Source organism: Oreochromis aureus, linkage group 3 (genome assembly GCF_013358895.1).
Source record: "Oreochromis aureus strain Israel breed Guangdong linkage group 3, ZZ_aureus, whole genome shotgun sequence".
In the NCBI taxonomy this organism is placed as follows: domain Eukaryota; kingdom Metazoa; phylum Chordata; class Actinopteri; order Cichliformes; family Cichlidae; genus Oreochromis; species Oreochromis aureus.
In genome coordinates this window covers 79,295,241-79,314,706 of record NC_052944.1, presented here as the reverse complement: position 1 = coordinate 79,314,706, position 19,466 = coordinate 79,295,241, and the positions used below count along the sequence as shown (strand labels likewise).

At 45.4% G+C, this 19,466-nt stretch overlaps 1 protein-coding gene across 1 annotated transcript in view; it reads right to left on the bottom strand.

Annotated features, from left to right (window-relative positions):
• Positions 1-19,466, bottom strand: part of LOC120438225 (hemicentin-1-like) — a 76,283-nt gene that overhangs the window by 7,900 nt on the left and 48,917 nt on the right. Inside the window, exons 7-10 of the mRNA XM_039608660.1 lie at positions 17,825-18,157; positions 7,408-7,749; positions 4,244-4,573; positions 2,328-2,669 (exon numbers count right to left, since the gene is read on the bottom strand). Coding sequence (XP_039464594.1) covers positions 2,328-2,669; positions 4,244-4,573; positions 7,408-7,749; positions 17,825-18,157 — 1,347 coding nt within the window. The remainder of the gene's footprint in view (positions 1-2,327; positions 2,670-4,243; positions 4,574-7,407; positions 7,750-17,824; positions 18,158-19,466) is intronic.

The window sequence follows — 19,466 nt, the reverse complement described above, 5'->3', positions numbered from 1 at the left end:
GGTATGGATACTTAGACCCTGAGTTGCAATTCCCTCCATTACATGATGGCGGGGCTTGTGTTGTCACCTCTGCCTTTAACAATTGTCTGCAGGATGTAAAACCATGTCAAAGACCTATAAGCTGTGTTATCTCAGGCAATCTGACTAAGAAGGTTTCTAATGTGTCTGAATCAGCTGCCTTCAAGTCTAAGGTTATTTCAGAACTAACCAGAGATGTAGTCAAAAAGCCTCGTTATGTAACTCTGGAGCCAGGCTCGGGGGCCGCTTTTAGTGCAGTGTGTGGGAGCTCAAGCTACGACAAGCTTTCTTGTGTACCATATGACTGTCGGGCTACTGTGTGGGAATCACCCATGAACATCTCTATTCTTCAAAAGTGTACCAGTGAACCAGGTCATGGACTTATGAAGAATGTTTTCTTGGGTAATGTTTGTGTTTTTCATGCGGCGAAATTAACTCATTTTTGGTCCGATGCTCTGTTTAATTCATGCTCCAAGGCTAGAGAAAGTGTGTTTAACCCTTCAGAAGGAGTAACTCTGGGTTATGTAAATGGTCTTAAGGACATTGTAAAATCAAGGTCCGTTTCTGACATGAGCCCTGCGTCTGCGTCCGCTGACGGCTCGGATGCGCCCAGTCAGCATCATGTCCAGTTTGCTGGCGGGAGGCCCGAGGAGCCCGTCCAGCCTCACGCCACGTCAGCTGGAGGGCCCGAGGAGCCCTGCGGCTCCGTCGCTTGCAGCGCCTACGCCATACTGTCACGGTCAGTGGGGGCAGACCGTGTTGAGAGTGTGTGTGGTGGACCCAGGCGCGAACACAGTCGAGGAGACGGGAGTGAACTTAAACTGAGAGCGAGCCTTTATTCGGGCTGATGCAGAGGGGAGTGGACAAAACATAACAGGGACAGAGACTGCAACTAACTGAAAGGAATAACTATGATCACTGTGAACAGAATGCTGTGCAGATGCATGGAAACTGTGAACCAAATGGCGTGACAAAACTGACATGAACATGCACGGAACCTCATCGTGCGGCTGCATGAAAAACAACATAAACCAAATGGCAAACATGAACTGCACAGAATCCTGAAAAACACTTAACTTGACCAGAGGGAGGTACACAGACGATGCAATACTGACACAAAGACACACTGGGCTTATACACTGAGGAAGTCATCAAGGAATTAGAGACAGAAGGGGAACACAGCTGGGAGGAATAAGACCTAATGAGACAGGGGGAACAAAGCTAGAAACACTGACATAAGACAGGAACATGAACCTTCAGAGTAAAACAGGAAACAAGACACCACTAAACAAAGACGCAGACACAACACTGAGAGACAGACTAGACACTGAACTAAACCTGCAATAAACATGAGAACATGTTAAGAGATTTTCAAATGTTTCAAGTATTATTCCCACTGCCATTTGTACGTTATTGAAAGTTTATCTTTAATTTTAGTGTTAATAGTTGTTTACCCATTTATTCTTTCCATTTAATCGTATTTTATGATTTTACTGTTTCGCTGAAGTGAAGCTTAAATGAAAGACAAAAGCATAGTGTTCTCAGATATGATTCACCCAGTATATTTCCTCTGCACCTGGTTCTCTACGAGCCGTTTCACTCCCAGGAAGGGGAGAGCAGGACGTTCTTATCTATACACTCCCAAATACAAAGAGGGGCCCATTCTTCAGAATCACACACACACACTCTGAGATCATAAACTTCACACACACACACATACTCTGAAACGCTATAAATAAAGAACTGCCACATACGCTGGTTGTGAGCCTGAGACAGCAGCGCTCACCCAGCGTGCGCACGTTGTTACCATCTAAACTGTCTTGAGTGTCTTTATTTCGCCTGAAGAATGTCTTGTTTAAATATTTACTCCTTACAGAACACAAAACCTATGAACTAATCCCTAAACAAGAATAACTGAAACATAGAGTCATAACCATCATTATCATCATAATAAGAAAAGAATCCAAAATGCAAAAACACACCAAAACATAACAACTCAAAATACTGGGTCAAACTGACCCAGAACCGTGACAGTTTGGTGCTTATTTGTAGGTGTTTTCCAAATTTTATGGTGTACAAAGTTTTAGTCAGGTCATTTGTATCTTATTTTTAAATTATAAGTTAAACACTACATGTATCTGCTCCATTATTCAAACTGCTGTCAGACATTATCTACTGCACTCTGATCACATCACTCAGACCAGCTGCTTTCTACAAAGTCTCATCAACAACATCTTTAGAAACAAACATCAACAACCAGGAAGCAGTTTCACCTCTGATCACACACACACTCAACTCTACTCACTCACCTGGAGGAACAACAACAGTCAGTGTAACTCTACTGATGGGTTTACTGTCCTTGTTGTTTGTTCCTCTCATGAAGATACGACACTCATATGTTCCAGTGTCATTAATCGTCACATCCCTCAGAATCAAAGACACGTCTCCATCCTTCATCTGTCTGTCCTGCAGATCCACCCGGTTCTTAAATGATGGATGCTGGTTGTCTGGAACGAAGTGATGATCCTGGTACCAAAGCACATATTCTGTCTTCAGGTCAGCTCTGCTCCACTTTACACCTTTGTTGTTGTTTGGAGCTCGACATGTCAGAGTGACGTCCTGTCCAGACTCAGCTGTGATGCTTTTCTGGTCTGAAAGAGGAAACAACACAGAGCAGAGAGGTTAAAGTTCGGAGACTATAGATGTTCATCCATAGAAGATGTTTCAGTAAGGAACTACAGAGACCACAGAGCTTTATTTGTATTTTTATTTATTTGTAAAGTGTACTTCCTGAAATTCCTAGGTATTAATATCAACACTGCTGACTACTACTGACGCTGAAAAACTAGTTCATGCATTCATTACTTCCAGGCTGGACTACTCTAATTCATTATTATCAGGATGTCCTAAAAACTCGCTGAAAAGTCTTCAGTTAATCCAAAATGCTGCAGCAAGAGTCCTGACAGGGACTAGAAAGAGAGAGCATATTTCTCCTGTTTTGGCTTCCCTTCATTGGCTTCCTGTTAAATCCAGAATTGAATTCAAAATCCTGCTCCTCACATACAAGGTCTTAAATAATCAGGCCCCATCTTATCTTAATGACCTTGTAGTACCATATCACCCTATTAGAGCACTTCGCTCTCGCTCTGCAGGCCTACTTGTTGTTCCTAGAGTATTTAAAAGTAGAATGGGAGGAGAGCCTTCAGTTTTCAGGCCCCTCTTCTGTGGAACCAGCTTCCAGTTTGGATTCGGAGACAGACACTATCTCTACTTTCAAGATTAGGCTTCAAACTTTCCTTTTTGCTAAAGCATATAGTTAGGGCTGGACCAGGTGACCCTGAATCCTCCCTTAGTTATGCTGCAATAGACGTAGGCTGCCGGGGATTCCCATGATGCATTGACCTGTTTTCACTAACTATGAGTTTATACACCTCTCCAAATAAATAGCTATTATTAGTCACCCTGGTCGTTTCTTCCTGTTAAAAGGGAGTGTTTCCTCCCCACTGTTGCCAAAACACTTGTTCATTGGGGTCATATGATTGTTGGGATTTTTGCTGGTATCTTCGTGTTATTTATTGTAAGATCTTTACTCAACACAAAACCTTTTTGAAACAGGTCCTCAGACCCCTCAACAACATAGATATAGTGAAAAGCATTCACTCATGTACCTTCACACATATTAACTTGAGTGGCATCCCATTCTTAAATTCCCAGGATTTAATATGATGCCAGCTCATCCTTAGCAGCTGTAACAGCTTCAACTCCTCTGGAAAGGCTTTCCACAGATTTAAGAGTGTGTTTATGGGAACTGGGACATTTTTCTGACACGCTTTGAAGCTGATGGATGTTTTGTGTCTGCACTAAGTTCGTTTTCAGCAGCTATGGCACCGGCAGGATTCACTTTCACAGACTCACAACCACCAGCTTCACCCCTCCCCTCCCCCTCCAGCTGTAGACTTTAACATTGAGTTTCCCCACACATGTTTACAGACGAGTTAGAGAGCAAGAGAAGAAGAGACTGATTCATAAATGTCTTTGTTTCTGCTCTAACCTTACCCAAACAATGCTGCTCTACAACTCTAGACTACCAGCCACAAAGACAACAGCTGGAGAAACATCTGTCTACCTCTGACACCCACCAGCTCATCCATACAACAAACAAACATCAGCAACCAGGAAGCAGCTTCACCTCTGATCACACACACACTCAACTCTACTCACTCACCTGGAGGAACAGTCAGATTGATGATGCTGTGCTTCCATGAGCGTGTTTCTTCCATGAACACACGACACTTGTATGTTCCATCATCAACACTTGTCACAAGTTTTAGAATCAAAGACACGTCTCCATCCTTCATCTGTCTGTCCTTAAGATCAACCCGGTCCTTAAAAGATGGATGCTGGTGATCTGTAAAAAGTCGCTCATCTCGGTACACAAGGACATATTCTGTCTTCAGGTCAGCTCTGCTCCAATGTACAAATTTGATATTTTTATTTGGAGCTCGACATGTCAGACTGACGTCCTGTCCAGACTTAGCTGTGATGTTTTTCTGGTCTGAAAGAGGAAACAACACAGAGCAGAGAGGTTAAAGGTCAAAGTACAATTATGATCAGAATGATTGACTTTAACTATTTTGTTTATTTCCTTTGACATTTGAGTTTTTAGTCATGTTGGATTTAATGAACCTCTGAACATCCAGCAGGTCACCAGTGACCCACTGAGGGGGGATTTTAGCTTCATGCTAAACATGCAAAGTGTCAGAAACTACAAGATGTTAGCTTCCACAGAACAACAACATGTGCTGATAATAAGTGAACATAATGTGTGAGAGAAAGCAGCCTCTCATTATAAGACACTGTGAGTCTCTGCATGCTGCCTTTATGGAGCTACAGCTGTTTGTATACACTGAACAAAAAATGCTGAAAATTTGCTGTCAGGACACCAAATTTCATAAGTGTCGTTTTCTGTCCAGTTTAGAGTTTTGATTTTGGTATCAGGTTGGGAGAAGAAAAAGATACAATGAAAGGATAAGTTAGCATTTAGGGATGTAGCAAAGGATTTAGAGGAGACTCTAATATTAGGATTGATAACTGCCTTAATGAGTTAAGGTGTGAATGAAACAACAAATGTTCACAACCCCCTGTGAAAATTTGAGAGAACCCATTCTGCTAGATCACATGATATTACCTCCACCCTTTCCTATAATGAGATCAGTGGATGTGTAGATAGATAGTTTACGGTAGGAGAGATTTCAAGAAGTGTTTCTTATGGCAGAGTGATTGGATCAGTCTGTGGGAGAAGGAGCTCTGCTGCCTCATAAGTTTGGAGTGGAGCGGGTGTGATGGGTTGTCCATGATAGAGAGCAGTTTATTCAATGACCTCTGACTGTCACCGAGTTAAATGCCTCCAAATTCTGACTGATGATGCTTCCAGCCTTGTTGGTCCTAGTTTGTTGATCCTGCTGGCCTCTCTGGCATTGATGCTGCCCCCGAACCCCACCTCCACCCCCCAAAACACAACAGCAGAATAGATGCACCACTCACTACTACAGAGTGGTAGATGGAGTAAGATGTTGGAACATCTCCAACATCTTACTGCACACATTAAAGTATCTGAGCTTCCTTAGAGAGTACACTCCAAAAATTTCCTCAACAGCTGCTTGTACTCTAACTCCCATCCAGCCTTAATACTCCTAATCAGTGCAGTGTCATCAAAACTTCTCAAGGTGGCATTTTTCACTATTTTACTAAAAATCTGAGGTGTACAAGGAATGGAGACAGAAATGGAGATAGGACTGTTCCCTGTGGTGCCCCAGTATTGCTAAACACCACATCAAACAGGGTGCCCCCAGCTGTACCAACTGAGGTGACGCCCATGCTGAGCGCCCTGCCACCTACCCACCCACACCCAGTAAGCTTTGTCTCTCCCTAAACATCGGCCCCAAATACGTGGTATTGACTTCCTTTTTAGGCACCCTTGCTCTCAGACTGCCTCACTCTAGTCCCAAAAGACAGGAAATGACAGGCAAAAGAAATTATAAAACACACAGCTCATGTATTGACTACAGATTCCTAAATCAAATAGCAATTAAAAATAAATATCTGTTGCCACTAATTACTTCTGCTTTTGAACTACTTTACCAAGTCACCATATCCACAAAACTAGATCTATATAACGCCTTCCACCTTTTCAGAATAAGATAAAGAGATGAATGGAAAATAGCTTTTAATAGACCACGCAGCGATCACAAATACCTGATTATGCCATTCAGCAGTGTTTTATTTACTTGTAGGCCCTGTCTGGGACTCCTAAGGCAGAGCAAGCTTTCTAAAAGCTTAAAAAGAAGTTTGGCACTGCTCCTGTCCTAGTCCACCCTGACCTGCAGAGGCAATTTGATGTGGAGATGGATACCTCAGACACCACTATGGGGGTAATCTTGTTGCAGCAGTTGGACCAACACAGTAAGCTACATTAATGATTATCACATCCCTAGAAAATAATGATGTAGGTAACCATGAGTTGCTAGCTAAACCAGACTGGCGCAGCTATAATGGTTGCCATCATAGCTGTAATTATTTTTTGTTTAGTCCTTGATTCCAGATATCCTGGTTGGTTTCCTCTGTGTTTAGTTCTTGTATTCTCAGGTCTTCTTAGTTTTATTATCTATGTTCTAGTTTGTTTGTATTCTATCTCTTGTTTCTGTTATCATGCCTTCCCTGTGTTTCCTATACTATATCTTCCCACCACGTACCGAGCTAAGCCTTGCCCCCATCTCGATACTCAAACCACTTGTATGTTATGCTAATTCCAGCATCCAGACTGCTCATCAGATGGCGCAAACAGTTCTGAGACAGTTGAGAACTTGGCCTACAGGAGTTCTCTCTGCTCTTCAGGACTGTTTTGAGCAGACTGACTGGGACATTTTCAGAGAGGCTGCTACAAATGGTCACCACACAAACTTGGAGGAGTACACACTGTGGTTGACTGCGTAAGTGCATGAGCTGCTAAAGACTCAAGACTCCGCCTTTTAAGCCATCAGACCAGCGAAGTGCGCACATGGCAGAAGAATCCACAGCTACTTCCAGGAGAGTGACGCAAAGTTGCTAACTAACCATGTAGTTCATCTCCAGAGCATGTCATCTCATATACCGTCTCATTGGGGTCCCATCGTTTATATAACAAGTGTGGAAAGTCTTCTGTGAAAGCTTAGGTGCCATAATCACTTACCGCCAATAACTACTTGAGGCAGCTGGACTATTTAAACTGCTGTCATTATCTACTGCACTCTGATCACATCACTCAGACCAGCTGCTTTCTACAAAGTTTAATCAACAACCAGGAAGCAGCTTTGCTTCTGATCACACACACACTCAACTCTACTCACTCACCTGGAGGCACAACTCCCAGTGTGACGCTACTGATGGGTTTACTGTCCTTGTGGTTTGTTCCTCTCATGAAGATACGACACTCGTATGTTCCAGCATCATTAATCGTCACATCCTTCAGAATCAAAGACACGTCTCCATCCTTCATCTGTCTATCCTGCAGATCTACCCGGTTCTTAAAAGATGGATGCTGGTTGTCTGTATCAAACTGCTCATCCCGGTACAAAAGGACATATTCTGTGTCCAGGTCAGCTCTGCTCCACTCTAAAACATCAATGTTGTTATTTGGAGCTCGACATGTCAGAGTGACGTTCTGTCCAGACTCAGCATTGGCGTCTTTATGGACTGAAAGAGGAAGCAATAGAGAGGTTAAAGGTAAAAGTACACTTCATTTCTTCTATTCAATTCTACTACAAAAGCAGAGGAAACTAACACAGAGAGACGACAGACCTTTATTTCAAAATTCTTGCAATATTACAAAAATCAAAGCTAATTTATAATATACTTTGAAAAAAATGTTTCTTTTTTTAAACCATGACAATGTAGCTGGAGTGCACACAAATATATTAATATCTCTAAAATCAGACATACATCATATGTGATGGTTTCCTAGTAGAGAGTCACAGGATTGGTTCATATAAACAAAATATATGCTCTAAATCAGGGGTCGGCAAACCTAGGCAGGGTTAACTGATGGCACAACCATAGCTGGACATGCCATCGGGCATACCGGGTATTTGCTCAGTGGGCCGATGGTGATTTTTCATTTTTATGAGCCGATTATTTATTTATTTATTTGTGTGTAAAAATAGCTCAGTTGTTTGGTGGTGGCTATGGCGTAGCTTCCACAGATTCAGTAACATTAGCAAGTGGTGGAGGCCAGCAGGTGGATGAGGGAAAGGGGAGGCAGGAGGAGGAGAGACCCGAGGCAGCCGCCGGTCCGAGTATCAGCTGAACTGAACTTCAGGTAAGAGGTTATGACCTGCAGTCTATCTGGGTCAGATATAAACCAAGTTTAGGTGGAGTTTATTTTCGTTGTGCTGACATTTTACAGTCAGTTACAATAACTCGTACTGCATGTTAGCTAGCATGACGGATTTTCTATACAGCTGGGTGGGTGCTGTGATGTTATTGATAGTGAACTTTATTTTATTCATAAGGTTAGTTAGTAGGGTTGCCAACTGTCCCGTAAAAAATGGAATCATCCCATATTCACAGAAAATAATACGTTTTTCGTATTGAGCTGAAAAGGAACACAGTTTGTCCCAGATTTCAGCTAGAATGAAAAAAAAGACACAAAGCTGGAGTTTTTCTGTGTCTTTACGCTGCCCAGCTGCCTCTTCTTCTCTCATTCTCTCCCCTCTCTCTCCTGTTGCTACTTCAACCATGAAACTGATCAATGATCAGCTGATCGGCTTTTCTCTCTTGTTTATTTATCGCCCACTTTGCGCCAGAAAGAGGAAACCAGCAGATGTCGCGCTAAACAACAGCAGCACTTTTAAGCTTGATCAGCTGTTGTTAGAATTTATTTAATATTAATTTCTAGTATCAGCTGATGTTTGCTGGAGCCACAGCTGTAAAGCTGCTGGTCATGATGTCGGTTTGGATATGTGGTGAGAGGGAAACATGCAGATGAAACCAGGAGATGTCCTTACTGAATCATCAGAGCTGAACAGGTGATGTAGAAACAGGTTTACCTTTTAGGTGACATGAATGAGTTGAAGGGAAGTTATGAACTGTTTCTGAGAGACAAATAACACCAGGATCCTTTTTTACATAGCTGACAGCTGGTAACTGTGCAGGGGCGGGTCTAGCAAAGTTTTGCCAGGGGGCCAGGTAGGGCATTAACAGGGAAAGGAGGCAAAAAGAAATACTTTCTTATTCTCATTTAAAATGTCTAGCTTTTATTAAATAATTATCTGAAGCTTACAACCAAAGTTTTTATCTGATGTAAAATGTATAGAAATCATACATATACCAACAAGACAGCATACATCACTGTCACAACAGCATTTGTTTTCATTCAAAGGCTTTATGGCTTTAATACCTGGTGGGCCGGTCTCTAGCCAAAATGCCCAGGCCGATATTTTTCTCCCAGTCCATCCCTGGGCACAACACGCAGTGAATTAATCTGAGAAGGTGGCGTTATTAAATTTATTGCTAATGCAATCATATGGCACACTGACTTCTGAAGAAATTTTAGATGGCACTCATCATCAGAAAGGTTGCCTACCCCTGCTCTACATATATCAGTCATATTTGTGTATTCAAAATTGGTTTCTCAGTCTTTTCAGTCTTTTTCTTTTCTTTCAATTCAACTCAAGACTGTAACATCAGACTGGCTAATCTGTGGACGGACTACCATCCATCCATCTTCTTCCGCTTATCCAGGGCCGGGTCGCAGGGGCAGCAGCCTAAGCAGAAAAGCCCAGACCTCCCTCTCCCCAGCAACCTCCTTCAGCTTGTCCTGCATCTGCCCCGGGGCCTCCTCCCGGTGGAACATGCCCAGAACATCTCACCCAAGAGATGCCCAGTTTGGGCATCGGACAAGGATGTTCGGGCATCCTTGTCAGATGCCTGAACCACCTCAACTGGCTCCTTTCAATGTGGAGGAGCAGCGGCTCTACTCTGAGCCCCTCCAGGATGGCTCAGCTTCTCACCCTATCTCTAATGCAGAGTCCAGCCACGCTTTGGTGGAAGTTCATTTCCGCCGCTTGTATCCGCAATCTCGTTCTATCAGCCACTACACACATCTCGTGACCATAGGTGAGGGTAGAGGCATAGATCGACTGGTAAATTGAGAGTGTTGTTTTTATGCTCAGCTCCCTCTTCACCACAACAGACCGGTACAGCGTCTGCATCGCTGCAGCCGCAGCACCAATCTGTCTGCCGATCTCCAGCTCCCTTCTCCCATCACTCGTGAACAAGACCCCGAGATACTTAAACTCTTCCACTTGGGTCAGGAACTTGTCACCGACCCAGAGTGGGCACTCCACCATTTTCCGGCTGGGAACCATGGCCTCAGATTTGGAGGTGCTGATCCTCACTCCCGCCGCTTCACACTCGGAATCAAATGGCCCGTAGCAATGGGCCCGACACCCCATACTCCAGCAGCAACTCCCACAGGACACCCCGAGGGACACGAATGCTTTCTCCAAGTCCACAAAACACATGTAGGGCGAACCTTCATGCACCCTCAAGTATTCTCGAGAAGATAAAGACCTGGTCTAGTGTTCCAGGATGAAAACCACATCATCCAAATCCAAATCAAATGTATTTATATAGCACATTTAAAAACAGAAAGTTTGCCCAAAGTGTTGTACAGAAACACAGGAGTAAAACACATGATAAAAACACTGAAACTCACATAAACAGATAAAATACACATATAAACATATCAACTCACACCAGTCTAAACGCTATCAAAAAAGGTGTGTTTTCAAAAGCGACATAAAAACAGGAAAGGAAGATACCTGTCTAATATTTAAAGGCAGCATATTTCAAAGTTTAGGAGCCTTAATTGAAAAGGCTCATTCTCCTATATCTGAGGTAATTCCTCCAATCTCCGAGGTTTGACTAACGGATGGACTCTCCTTTTCAGCACCCTGGCATAGACGTTGCCAGGGAGGCTGAGGAGTGTGATCCCCCTATAGGTGGAACACACTCTCTGGTCCCCCTTCTCAAAAATGGGGACCACCACCCCAGTCTGCCAGTCCAGGGGTACCACCCTTGATCTTCACACAACATTGCAGAGACATGTCAACCAGAACATCCCTACAACATCCAGAGCCTTCAGGAACTCAGGGCGGACGTCATCCACCCCAGGGGCTCTGCCAAAAGGAGTTGTTTAACTGCCTCAGTGACCTCACCCCCAGAGATTGGCGGGTCATCCGCCTCGTCCCCACACCCTTATTCCTCCACGGAAGACGTGCCAGTGGGATTAAGGAGGTCCTCGAAGTATTCCTTCCACCACCTGACAATTTTGTCAGTCGATGTCAGCAGCGCTCTGCCAGCACTATACACAGTACAGGTAGAGCAACTCTTTCCCCTCCTAAGTTGCCTGACTGTTTGCCAGAATCTTTTCGAGGCAGTCCAAAAGTCTTTTTCCAAGGCCTCTTCAAACCTCTCCCTCACCCGAGTTTTTGCTTCAGCCACTGCCCAAGCCGCGTTCCTCTTGGCGTGTCAGTACCTATTTGCTGCCACCAGAGTCCTACAGGTTAACCATGCCCGATAGGACTTCTTCTTCAGCCTGGTGGCTCCCTTCACCTCTGGTGTCCACCATTTGGCTCGGGGGTTACCACCACGACAGGCACCAACCACCTCGCGGACCCAGCTCAATGCAGCAGCTTTGGCAATGGAGGTGCTGAACATTCTCCATTCGGACTCGATGTCAATGTCTCAATGAACATCTCGCTGACTGGGGCCTTTGATAGGCATTCCCAGTGCATCCTCACTATATGTTTAGGGGCACCGGGTCTGTCCAGCGTTTTCTCCTGCTACCTGGTCTAACTCACCACCAGGTGTTGAACAGTTGACAGCTCATCCCCTCTCTTTCCCCCAGTGTCCAGAACATATGGCCACAGGTTTGGTGATACGATTACAAAATCGATCATCGACCTGCAGCCTAGAGAATCCTGGTTCCACGTGCACTTATGGATACTCTTATGTTTGAACATAGTGTTCATTATGGATAAAATGTGGTTTGCACAGAAGTCCAATAACAAAACACCACTAGGATTCAGATCAGGGTGGCCATTCCTCCTAATCACACCCCTCCAGGACTCACTGTCATTGCCCATATGAGCATTGAAGTCTCCCAGTAGAACAACAAGGTCTCCAGGCGGAGCACCCTCCAGCACCCTACCCAGACACTCCAAGAAAGCTGAGTACTGTGAGTTGCCACTTGGCGCATAAGCGCCCCTTGTAGGGTCTCCCATGGCAAATCGGTCCTGGGTGACGGACCAGACAAAGAGTGATTCAGAAAACCCTTATGTGAAAAAGATCGAGGGAACGGTTAGACCTGCCCGGGATACGGTTAACGGGGCCCCGCCCTGGAGCCAGGCCCGGGGAGGGTGCTCAAGGGCGAGCATCTGGTGGCCGGACCTTAACTACAAGATAGTCAAATGCTTAGAACTGTACAAAATTAACAGGACCCTAACAGCCTTCATCAGGATTTTGATGGGAATTTGGGTAAAAAAAAAGAAAAAACAAAAGAGGCCAACTTCAAGCCAATAACAAAAATCACAGGTTTGGGATTTATCAAGAAGATGCTCTGTCCCCACTGCTGTTCTGCATAAGTCTGAAAACCCTTAGCCAGATCATTGACAAGACTGGCTAAAGGTACTGACTATGGAATGGAGCAATCGTCAGCCGCCTCCTCTACATGGAAGGCAAAATAATCAGTGTTGGGAAGGTTACTTTTAAAATGTATTCCACTACAGATTACAGAATACATGCCATTTTGTAACATATTCTATGACGTTACTCAATGAGAGTAACGTATTCTGAATACTTTGGATTACTTAATGTATTATCATGCTTTTTACAACTACATGAATGTACTACTGCTGTGTGCTTTATTACTATTACTGAAGGTCCGCGGCTCCGAACTGTAGTAAAGGGACAGCTCTGGCTAGTACGTTGGGTTTCGTGTCGGGCTCGTAGCCGAAAAATAGGTTTACTTTGTGGTCTGGGTCAACTTTGCTAGCGAGAGACAGAGAGAGGCGTTGAAAGGCTGCTTATTGTTTCGGAGGAAAACACGAACACAGTGTACAGTGGAGTCTTAATAGCTTACTTACAACTGGGCTCGTCAGGCACTCTTCTGGGCTGCTGTGGTTATTATTATATTTACATGCTTCCAGCTCCCGTTTCTGCTCGGTGACAACTCGTACTTTTCCACTCTCCTTTTTCTCCCTCCCTCGCTCACAGACACATAACGTGTATGGCAGTCCATTCTCGCCGCAGCACGGACTACACTGCCCATGAGGCTACATTCTTTAGGGGTATGCCTGTAATACTCTGCCTATTGCCGTCATATTAAATCATTTTTAAAAATATTTTTCAAGTCATTATGAGACGCGAGGCATTAGGGCCTCTTAATGCGTTTGTTTGGGTTTCCACCGGCATGGAATTACCAAACATAGAGGGTATAGCCAAACATATTGTGGCGAGCTCAGACAAGGAGGAGACAGAGGTGTCGTTTGGTCTTGCTTCCTTGAGTTTCCAGGGAGCACAGCCGTTTATTTTCCAACAGAAACACACCACCGCTAACCAAACTGCTCGGCATAGCTTAGCACAACAGCAACAACAAAAAGGCACTCTCTCACCCAGGAAACACACAGTCGCAGAGAGAACGCGTCACCCTGTGACCATGGCAACCGTAACGCTGCCGCCTGGAGTAACAGAATATACAGTGGACAACACTGCTAGGATTTACAGCAAAGATATTGGAATGTCATTTAGCTGGAGAAGTATTATCAGATGGCATCCAAGAGAGGGAAGATAGCCAGAACTTAGAGGATTCCACTACCAGAAGGAAAGACTGCTGATAGTAAGGACAACTACAAGTACCTGGGCATCTGAAACACAAATAGGAACCTTAATGAGGCCGTTAGGAAAGGCGCAACAATCAAATACATCCAGAGAGTAAAGCAAGTCCTGAGGAGTCAGCTGAATAATAATAACAAGATCTGGGCAATCAACACCTACGCCCTGCTGGTCACCAGATATTCTGTTGGGATAATCAGCTGGCCAAAGGAGGCGATAGAAGCCACTGACAAAAGAGATTTAACCTCAGTCAAGCTGAATTACAAACACCACCAAGTGCGGTACACTTTCTTACTCTTAAATCCCCCAAATTATTATCTAAAATATACAGAACACTTTCTAAAATAGATGAATCAATATCCCTTCCTATTGCAAAGTGGGAAGCAGATTTATCAGTCAGCTTAGACCAAAACTTCTGGTCTCAGGTATGCTTAAAAACCTTTAAATTGATTAAAAATCCCAGTCTGCAATTAATACAATACAAAATACTACATAGAGTGCACTATACAGGTCATCGGATGTTCAAGATGGGCTTTACATCTTCCAACAACTGCTCACACTGTCAAGGCAATACACCAGACAATTACATCCACGCCCTTTGGTTCTGTCCACCAGTGCAGAAGTTTTGGCGTGAGATATGTCTGAAATGTAACATTCCAGCCTCCCCTTTAGTGTGCTTGCTGAGCAACTTGGATGAGGTCACTGCAGAAATAAACACAGCCCACATTGTTTTTACAGCCCTATGCATTGCCAAGAAAATGGTCCTCCTTAACTGGAAAAATAAAAATAATCTTAATTCTAATCAATATAAAACCATTTAATAGATCACATTAGTCTTGATACAGCCTCTGCCACCACATTTGATCAATCCCTTTGGGCTCCTTTGATCGGCTTCATCACCCAGTGGGGGTGGGGGGTCATGGTTTGGTCCTGCCTTCGCTATTGTGGTTGATGTGGAGGTTGCGACGGGCTTAGGGCGCCAGGAGAACCCCTAGAGACGTTATCCCTGGAGGGCTCAACGCGGGGGGTTGTGGTCATAACCTGGTGAGTGGCTCTGGTCGCTCTTAGAGGGTGTTCTCCTCGTGGCTGCGTGCAGCGGGGCTGGGGGATGGTTTGTACTGGCGGACGTAGGTTACTGGCCTGGTAGCCTGGCTGCCCCTGAGTGGATCCGGGGCAGGCGGGGGCTTGGGGTCTGGGGTGCTTCGTCTCTGTGATGGGGCTCTGGCTGGGCCTTGGGGCTTCGGTCCTCGCCGGTGTGTCGCCCGAGGTTGTGGGCGGGTGGGTGCACGGGGGCTCAGCCCTGGCGCAGGGGGCCTCTGGTGCATCGGCCTAACTGGGGGACTCTTCAACTGGCAGGGAGGTTGTTCCATCCTAGCAGAAATCCACTCTGCAGGTGGGGAAAAGACACAGGAGAGGTGGAGAATAAACCTAACCTGGGTGTCTGTTGTCTTGTGTAGTCTGGAGATGATTGAATGTTGGGGTGGGTATAGTTTCCTCTGCGGTGGGGTGGGGTGGGCTTCCCCAGGTCCTGTAGGGCTTAGCGGTGCTGCTGCCATAGGCCCCGGTCTGGATGGGCCTGGGCTCCCTTGCCTTGGTGGGTACTAGAGGACGGGGTGCCTACTGGGGTCAGCCGGGGAGCTGGCCCTAAGGAGGGCATTTTGCCCTCCTTCTTTCCTCCCCATCCCGGCTGCCTCCCTCTTCCCGCTCCACCACACCCACCCACACAGGTAGGGCCTTGGGGTGCGGGTGTGTCACCAGGGTGCAGGGAGGCATTCCCCCCCTCTGTCCTCTTCTGGCCAACTGCGCCTCAATTTTATTTCACAACTTAGACATCCACATTATTCACACTCTCATAACACACACACACACACACACATATGTAGGGCCTTGAGGGTGACCACGTTAACGGCGTCCCAGAGGACGGTCTGTGTATTCAACCCTACCTCTGGCGCCGGTGCCCACCTCTCAATTTTAAATCCATGTAGACATTGAGGGTTCTCGGGAGGGGTCGTGCTAACACCTGCTGCTCTCTGGCAGCAGCACATGCCCTCCCTTGTTTTAAATGCACTTTAGAACAACACGCAGCAACACTACACATGAGCGGGAGGAGGGAGGTATGGGGTCTTCACACACCCCGCTCTCTACTAGCCATCGGGCGGGGGCTGGGAGGAGGTGTTGGCGTCCGATTGGCCTCCCTGCTACTGCGGAGCCTGGGGCGGTCTGCTTGCCTCCACCCCGGGGAAAGGGTCACATATCTTGGGTCTGGTGCCGTTTCCCCTCTGGGGCGAGGGTACCTGGACCCGGGGCATAGAGTATGTTTGGGGAGTATGATTGTGTGTACATGTCTATGTATGTCTGTCCCTACGTTGGGTGAGTGCTGAGTGTTTGTATATGTGTGCATGAGGGTGGGAAAGCATGTTTATGTCTGTGTGTGCCTGTTTGTCTGTGTCTATATGTCAGGTCGGGTCTTAGACTCCACCTCCTGGGTACTCCCAGGCCCTCCAAGTGTGGAGGCCTATCTCCCCTCACCACACTCCCTGCTGGTAACTGATGCCCTCAGGGGTTGGTGCATTGGTGGTTCTTGGTGTCCGAGGCTGGGCGCTCAGGTATGCACCAGCTCACTCCCGGTGGCTAATTGGCGGGCCTGGTGCCTGTCGCTCGGTCAGGCCTCTTCCGAGCAAAGGGGCCCTCGGCCTCCAGCCTCGGGCCTGCAACTCGGTTCACTCTGGCACAGCTGGCTGCCGGCAGAGCCGGGCGGGCACGCCGGTGCAGCCCCTCTGGCTTCTGCTCCGTGGCTACTGGGTGACCCCTGCCTGGGGATCTCCTCAGCCCTTCCCAGGAAGGTGGCACGGATGCCCCTCCGGTGGTCCTCCTTGGGCTCTCGCACTCTGGGGCCTCTGGATGTCTGGAGCCTGGATCTCCTCCATGCCTGCTTCATGCCCTGGGGACGGGGCTATGGGCCTCCACACCCTCTAGCAGACCGTTACATGGGGAAACCTTTTGTATACAAGCGCGTTGATCCACACAGGTGTACACACGGGTGTTCACTGTTCGTAGACAAACTACACCTTTCGTAGCTGCTACTTAAGCACATTGTGCGCTGTCTGTCCTGTGTGCTGCACAACAACTTTCAATATTTAGTATTTACTGCTGTTCACACTTAGCTAGATTAACGTGATGGTGTTGTGTTTAGTATGTTGTTGCTTTTTTTTTTTTTGCTTGTCTTCTCCTTTTTCTCTCAACAGGTGATCCAGGAGATTTTTTTTTTTTTTTTTTTCTCTCTCTTTGTCTTTGTAAGTGCCCTTTCTCACTGTCCCTTTTCCTTCTGTTTTCTTTTCCTTCCTCTCTTTCTTTCTCCCTTTCCTATCCCCCAGTCATGTCTGTCCCATCTGTAACAACTGAAAATAAAATAAATAAAAATAACTAAGTTTGATCAAATGGACCAATACGGCAATGCCATGATGATCCATTTGGCAAAATAAATCCACTTGGTATCCTTGTTGGTCTTCAGACAACAATTCTGACGGCTAAAGAACCAAATGGGACAGACAAAAAAAAAAAAAAAAAAAAAAAGCCACTGACATCAATGGAGGGTTTCAGCCCCAAATCCAACACCCCAAGACTATACTCTAACGAAATGAATTGAGGCCAAGAGTTAGAACCACTGACTGGGATGAAACAACTATCCATGAGTACATGAGGAAAATAGCCAAAGTTGACCAGGTACTCAACAAATACCTCAGGCAGCAGAAACCAGAGAAAGAAGAGGAACCATCATGGAAGGGGCGACCCTGCACAGCATCAGAGAGAAGTGGCTGATACAGGAAAAACCGTACCAATGACACGTTTACAGATGAGTTGGAGAGCAACTTACTCAGAGGAACACTCAGGTAGATGATGCTGAGCTTCCATGAACGTGTTTCTTCCATGAAGATATGACATTGGTATGTTCCATCATCAGCTGTATTCACATTGTTTAGAATCAAAGACACATCTCCATCTTTCATCTGTATATCTTGCAGATCCACCCGGTTCTTAAAAGATGGATGCTGGGTATCTAGAAGAGCCTGCCCATCCCGGACAACAAGGAGATATTCTGGCTCCAGGTCAGCTCTACTCCAATATATGAATTTGACCTTGCTGTTGCTTGGAGCTCCACATGGCAAAATGACACTCTTTCTGGACAGAGCTGTGATGTTTCTCTGATCTGAATGATGAAAAGAAACAAACAAACAAAAAGAAAGAAACAAACAAAGAGCAGAGAGGTTAAAGGGATCATATTACAATAATGACTGCAAGTTTTTACTTTAAACCTTTGCCTAATCCGATTCAAATTTGAGTTTTTAGTCATTTAAATGTAATTTATTTTAACTTTTTAATATCCACCAGGTTGCCAGTGACACACTGAGGGTGAATTTTAGCCTCATGCTAAATATGCAAAGTGTGAGAAACTACAAGATGTTAGCTTCTACAAAACAAAAACGATAGCTGATAGCAAGTGAACATAATGTATGAGAGAAAGCAGCCCTCTCACTAAAAGACTGTGGCAGGGGTGTGGTCTTTGGGTCTGCTGCAGGGGAGGGGTAGTGCAGCGGACTCAAGAGGCAGTGCCAAGAAGAGTGATGGGGCAGGTGGAGAAAATCAGGCTAATGAGGGTTTTCCTACTTTAGTGACATCAGGACAGGAGAGCAGCAGTCACCTGTAAAGCTAAGATAGATGTAGAACACTGGTGCCTAACCCGAAAGCACTGCATGCCCAGATAATAAAGAGACAAACATCATCTGAATCGTGTGTCGATCCTTGTGTGTTCACGAAGCCAATGTGAGTCTCTGCATGCTGCCTTTTTGTAGCTACAAACTTTTGTATACACTGACCAGAAAGCTTTGTAGCTGTATACAGCTGTATAAACAAAAAAGTATGAAATAACTTAAAACATGTTTTATATTTTTGATTCTTCCACACTCATGGTATTCTCGCGATAAGCTTCATGAGGTAGTTGCCTGGAAAAGTTTTCCAGTAGTCTTGAATGGGTTCCCAGAGATGCTGAGCACTTGTTGGCCCTTTTGCCTTCACTCTGCAGTCCATATCATCACACACCATCTCAATTGGTGTTTGGTCAAGTGATTGTGGAGGCCAGGCCATCTGGTGCAGCACTCCATCATGCTCCTTTTTGGTCAAATAGCCCTTACACAGCCTGGAGGTGTTTTTTACGGTCATTGTCCTGCTGAAAAATAAATGACGATCCAACTAAATGCAAACTGAATGGGATGGCATGTGTTACGGGTCCGAAATTGAGGACGAGAGTAAAACAATGATGGTCCAGAAAAGGCCGTTCAAACAATTGATTTTAATGAATACACGCAGCGTGGAGAGGTGCAAACTGCAAAGCAGTTGTACATCTCTACCCAAAATACACTCTAGATTGCTTTTATAACATCAGGGTATTGTAACGCCCCTTCTTGCGTTTACAAGCACATAATTTGCATGTACAGAACATTCATGTATTTTAAGAATTA